Source organism: Amyelois transitella, chromosome W (assembly GCF_032362555.1).
Source record: "Amyelois transitella isolate CPQ chromosome W, ilAmyTran1.1, whole genome shotgun sequence".
Lineage (NCBI taxonomy): Eukaryota > Metazoa > Arthropoda > Insecta > Lepidoptera > Pyralidae > Amyelois > Amyelois transitella.
In genome coordinates, this window is record NC_083536.1 from 7,378,765 (window position 1) to 7,385,018 (window position 6,254).

At 33.3% G+C, this 6,254-nt stretch overlaps 1 protein-coding gene across 2 annotated transcripts; it reads left to right on the plus strand.

Annotated features, from left to right (window-relative positions):
* Nucleotides 1-1,143: 1,143 nt before the first annotated feature.
* On the plus strand, nt 1,144-5,555 carry LOC132904240 (uncharacterized protein K02A2.6-like). 2 transcript variants are annotated; one of them, XM_060954162.1, is made up of 2 exons: nt 1,144-2,270; nt 2,959-3,112. In XM_060954162.1, exons 1-2 carry the CDS (start codon nt 1,431-1,433, stop codon nt 2,980-2,982), a joined length of 864 nt encoding a protein of 287 aa, XP_060810145.1. In that variant the 5' UTR covers nt 1,144-1,430; the 3' UTR covers nt 2,983-3,112. The 2 variants fall into 2 exon arrangements, with proteins under 2 accessions (XP_060810145.1, XP_060810144.1); XM_060954161.1 differs by adding an exon at nt 5,326-5,555 and having other exon boundaries at nt 1,151-5,279.
* Nucleotides 5,556-6,254: the final 699 nt, after the last annotated feature.

Below are 6,254 nucleotides of genomic sequence, written 5' to 3' on the forward strand. Positions count from 1 at the left end.
TCAATAACCAACAGCTTATATTACAAGGTAGCCTTACTCAATCCTATAATTAACGGATTATTGCGGTTCATCGTCGGCCTATTTACATGTTTTTACATAATTTGAACACTAAATGCTACCCTTTAAATTTTAAAATAAAATTTCATTATTTTAATAATACGGCGGCAACCCTAAGAGCTGAGGTAAAAGGGAGAAAAACACTGGCGGCCAAAAGAACTTGGCTGTGGCGGCAAACTCATTTTGAATGACGTCAAGGACGACTGAATTTGAAAAAGTGACAATAATAAAAGTGTCAAGAACAGAAAAGCAATAATAAGAACTGCCCAAACAAATGCAGAGATTTTAAACAAGAGGTAGTGCACGTGGCACCCGTGCAGTACAATCTGCAAGATGGATCCAACTCAACTGAACAAAGTGTACGAATTTAGCACATATTTTGCAAACGATAAATGGAAAAGGATGAATTGCAGATACGTACACGCATTCTAAGTAGTTCTAAATAAAGGTTATTTTCGAAAGTATATGTTAATATCAGCGGAATCTTAACTCGACAGAAGGCAATGAAAAAGATAAAAAAAAAATTGCCGCCCAGATCGTGAAAGCAACTGTATTTGCGCTCGAGGAGTCCAAAAGAGGAGGTCCAGCGCCTTTATATAGGGTCCTCAGGCGGTGAAGAGGGAGACAGGTAAGTCTTCAGAGGCACGACTTCCCAAGTTCAAAATAAAGCAATAGCTGCTCAAGTTCAGTATTAAACAATAACTACTCAGTTATTTTAAGTAACTAATAAGTTCAGTCCAAAAAGTAAAAAACTATTCAAGTTTCCAACAAAGCAACAACTATCAAAGTTTAAAACAAAACGAGGTTTTTCAAAAACTAACAGCTAATATTACGAGCTAGTCTTAGCCAATCCTAAAATTAACGGAATATTGCGGTTCACTCACCGCTAATATATGTTTTTTCATAATTTTATCTTTTTTAATTTTAAAATGAAATATAATATTATTATTTATAAAGTGGCAACGACGTCAAGGACGACTGAATTTGAAAAAGTGACAATAATAAAACTATCAAAAATTTTAAAGCAATAATAAGAACTGCCCAAACAAATGCAGAGATTTTAAACAAGAGGTAGTGCATGTGTCATATTAGTGTCAATGTCATTGTCAAGAGAGATAGACTAACAGTTGTAACGGCCATACAAGTCAATAAATCAGTTGGGCATTGCGTCATCATGCAAGCGAAGCTATTATGTGTTTTATTTATAATTAATGTCCTAAACAATCATAAATTCCTATATGAAACATGGTGTCAGGTGAAAACAATTTAAAAAAGATCCTTAGTGTTGTAAACAAAAAGAAAATAAGATTAGTAACACAATATCTATATGTACTTCAGTTTGAGGTTTGCTAAGCGGTGCTTAGAAATAAAAGATGGTGGAAGACAACAAAATGGAAAAATTAATGGTAGGATCCATAAAGCCGCCTGTGGGATATTCAATAATTGATGGAGACTCATGGAAAAAGTATAAGCAGATATTCAACCTATATTTAGTAGCAACAGGCTTGGAAAAACAAGAGGATGAAAGGAAAATTGCAGTTTTCCTATCATGTGCGGGAGACGAGATGCTGGATGTGTACAATGGATTAGGAGTGATAAAGAGTTGGAAGGCATTAGAGGAAAATCTGGACAATCACTTTGGTACCAAAAATAATACAGTGGCCAATAGTTACAAATTTTTCAATTTAAGGCAAGAGGAAGAGGAAAAAGTAGATCGTTTTGTTACAAGGCTTAGGAATGCAGCTAAGATCTGTGATTTTAAAGAAGAAAAGAGATTGATAAGAGATATGTTAACAATAGGAGTAAAAGACGTCAGTCTCAAGGAAAGATTATTATGGGAAGCAGATTTAACATTAGACAAGGCGATAAATTTATGTCAAGCAGCAGAAAATAGCAAAAAACAAATAAAGGAGATGGAGAGTAATGCAAAGGAAATAAGTTTCATGAAGGAAAGTTCGGCTAAAAAGGATCATCGGCAGAAGATGTTTCATTGTAATAGATGTGGAAGACAACATGAATATAGAAATTGTCCTGCGTATGGAAAGAAGTGTGCTTTGTGTTCAACATTCAATCATTTTGCGGTAATGTGTCGATACAAAAATAGAAAAGAAGAAAAACCAGGCACAACGAAACAGTTACATAAAAAAGTACAAGGAGTGAAGGAGTCAAATAATAGTGAGGACAGTAGTAGTGAGGAATTCGGACCATATTCAGTAAGTAGTTTAAGTAAGTTACAATGGCATGAGGTTATAAGTGTAGAAGGCTATAATATAAAATTTAAGTTGGACTCTGGAGCAGATTGTAATGTTATGCCGCTTAGGTTATTTAATAAAATTACAAAGGGAGAATATAGGTTAGGAAAGCCAACGGTTCTGGTAGTTTATAATGGTCAAGAGGTAAAAACATCGGGAAGTGTTGAACTAAATTGTATTGTTAAAGGACAAAAAGGTTGTATTAGGTTTTGTTTGGTAGATATGCAGGTTCAGCCAGTGTTAGGGTTGCCAGATTGTGTAAAATTTAATTTAATTAATAAAGTAGACAATATAGTTGTACAGGATAAAAGCACATTTTTAGCAATTAATGAGGATGTGTTTTCAGGATTAGGCAACATAGGAACATATACAATAAAGCTGAGAGAAAATGTTCAACCAGTAGTTAAGCCAATTAGAAGGGTACCTCAGGTTATAAAAGATAGGTTGAAAGAAACTTTATGTAATTATGAAAGTAGAGGTATTATTGAAAAGGTAGAGGGACCTACCACTTGGTGTAATAATTTAGTTATAGTGGAGAAACCAGATAAGTCTCTTCGGTTATGTTTAGATCCAAAGGAATTAAATAAAGCTATTCTAAGAGAAAATTATCAAATCCCTTCGCCTGAAGAAATTTATAACTCACTTGCAGGAAAAGGTGTCTTCACAGTATTAGATCTCAAGGATGGATTTTTTCAAGTAGTCTTGGACGATGAAGAAAAGCTGTGTACATTTGGTACACCATTTGGCAGATACAGGTTCAAAAGAATGCCATTTGGCATATCCTCTGCTCCCGAGGTAATGCAAAGGTTAAATACTGTTATTTTTAGTGATATACAAGGAGTACATGTGTACTACGATGACATAATCGTAGCTGGAGATAGTTTGTCAGAACATGATCAAATTTTAAGTAAGGTAATAGATAGAGCGAGAAAGTTTAATGTTAAGTTTAATAAGAATAAAGTTCAATATAGGGCGGAGTTTGTTAAGTATGTAGGGTTATTGCTATCAAAATCAGGGATAAAACCAGATCCTGAGCATGTGAAGGCCATTGTTGATTTAGAAAAACCAAAAAATGTTAAGGAATTACAAAAGTTCTTAGGAATGTGTAATTATTTAAGTAAGTTTATATCAAATTATTCAAAAACAACAGAGCCGCTTAGAGATTTGTTAAAGAAAGATGTGTTGTGGGACTGGGGTAGTTTGCAAGAAAAAGCATTTCAAGAGGTAAAATGTAAAATTTCCAGTGCACCTACTTTAGCAATATTAGAAAAAGATGGTACATTAACATTGCAATGTGATAGTTCTAAAAGTGGTATGGGTGCTTGTTTGTTACAGAAGGGTAAACCTGTTTCTTTTTACTCTAGGTGCTATACAGAATGTCAACAAAGATGGGCACCCATAGAAAAGGAGCTATTTGCAATTTGTTTAGCTATGGAAAAATATCATCAATTTGTTTATGGGCGTAAAATAGTTGTAGAAACAGACCACAAACCTTTAGTTGCCATAATGAATAAAGATATAAATCAAATCTCAGCTAGGTTACAAAGAATGGTATTAAGACTGTTAAAATATGATTTTGAAATAAAGTATATTCCGGGATCTAGAATGTTTGTAGCTGATTATCTATCTAGACATTATAATACCACTAACGGGCAGATAGAAAATACATTAAAAGAATTAGTTCATTGTGTGAGTTCAGAAACTGTGTACGGTTTAGAGGGTGAATTACAAATTTCAAAAAGGAAACTGATAGAATTACAACAGGAATCAATGAAGGATGGTAACTTGCAACATATTATGACTTGGTTTAATACAGAGTGGCCCAAAAATGCTAAAAATATATATGGTACAGAATTAAAAAAGTTGTTTAAATTAAGAAATGAGTTAATGGTAAAAGATAATATTGTATATTTTGAGAATAGAGTGTTAGTGCCTAGATCATTAAGAAAGGAATTATTAAGTATTGTGCACTCAGGTCATGCAGGAGTTGTGAAATGTAAAAAGAGGGCAAGGAAAGTTTTATTTTGGCCAGGAATGTCGAGAGACATAGAGAATTATGTATTATCATGTAAACCATGTGAAAAATATAGAGTATCTAACTGTAAACAACCTCTGATGTCTCATGAGATTCCGGATTTGCCATTTAGTAAAGTAGGTATGGATGTAGGTCACTATGCAGGTAAAGATTTCTTAGTTGTGGTAGACTATTTTTCCAAATGGATTGAAATGGTATGGTTAGAAAACAAAACAGCTTCAATTATAATACAAAAGTTAATGAAAATTTTCAGTACTCATGGATTTCCAAGATATATAGTCAGTGACAACATGCCATTTGGTAGTTTTGATTTTAAGCAATTTGCATTAAAAAATGACATTGAGTTAATTATGTCTAGTCCTCATTATCCTCAGTCTAATGGTTTATCAGAAAAAGCAGTTGGAATTGTAAAAAGTTTGTTAAAAAAATGTGAAGAGAGTGGTACCAGTTTTGATCTGGCAATGTTGCATTATAGAACCAGTCCAGTGGCAAATTTAGATTATTCTCCTTCAGAGTTGTTAATGAACAGGTTGTTAAGAACAAACTTACCATGCTCAAAAGAACTTTTGAAATCTAAGTTGTGTGTAGATGTTAAAGAAAAATTGTTAAAAAATAATGAAAAATCTAGGACCATTTATAATAAAACTTCTAAATTGAAAGGGTCTTTTAAAAAAGGGGAAGATGTGATTATACAGAATGTACCTTATAACAAGTATTGGTCTTCAGGTAAAGTGATGGAAGAAGGAAATGGTCCTAGATCGTTCACAGTTATGAATGATAAGGGAAATTTAGTCAGGAGAAATGAGAAACACATAAGAAAAAGTAAAAACAAATTTATTAAAAAAGAGGAATGTTTGTGGGGTAGTATACCAGGTGAGGCTACAAGGGGGGAGACTCCGGTGGTGTTAGATGACCCAGGGGTATCTCAAAGAAGTGTAGAGTTGGGTACAGCCGGCAGTAATGATGTAGTCACTAGGGCAGGTAGAGTTGTTAGAAAACCAGTTTATTTGGAAGAGTTTGATTTAAAATAATATAGTAAAATAGATAATAAATATTAGTATATAATAATTTAAAAATAAATAAAATAAATAACATAAGGGGGGGATGTGTCATATTAGTGTCAATGTCATTGTCAAGAGAGATAGACTAACAGTTGTAACGGCCATACAAGTCAATAAATCAGTTGGGCATTGCGTCATCATGCAAGCGAAGCTATTATGTGTTTTATTTATAATTAATGTCCTAAACAATCATAAATTCCTATATGAAACAGTGCACGTGGTACCCGTGCAGTACAATCCACAAGATGGATTCAACTCAACTGAACAAAGTGTACGAATTTAGCATATACTTTGCAAACGATAAATGGAAAAGGCTGAATTGCAAATACGTTCACGGTTTCACGTTCAAATTAAAGGTTCCTTTGGGAAGTATATGTTAATTTCTGCAGAATCTTAACTCTCAGAAAGCGTTGACAAAATATTAAATAAAAAAAAACAAAAATAGTTTTTGCCACCCAGATTGTGAAAACAACTGTATTTGCGCTCGAAGAGACCGGTAAATCCGCAGCGGCACGACTTCCCAAATTCAAAATGAAGCAATAACTGCCCAAGTTCAGAATAAAACGATAACTACTCAAGTTCAGTCCAAGAAGAAAAAAACTATTCAAGTTTCCAAGAAAGCAACAACTATCAAAGTTTAAAACAAAACGAGGTTTTTCAAAAACTAACAGCTAATATTACGAGCTAGTCTTAGCCAATCCTAAAATTAACGGAATATTGCGGTTCACTCACCGCTAATATATGTTTTTTCATAATTTTATCTTTTTTAATTTTAAAATGAAATATAATATAATTATTTATAAAGTGGCAACGACGTCAAGGACGACTGAATTTGAAAAAGTGACAATA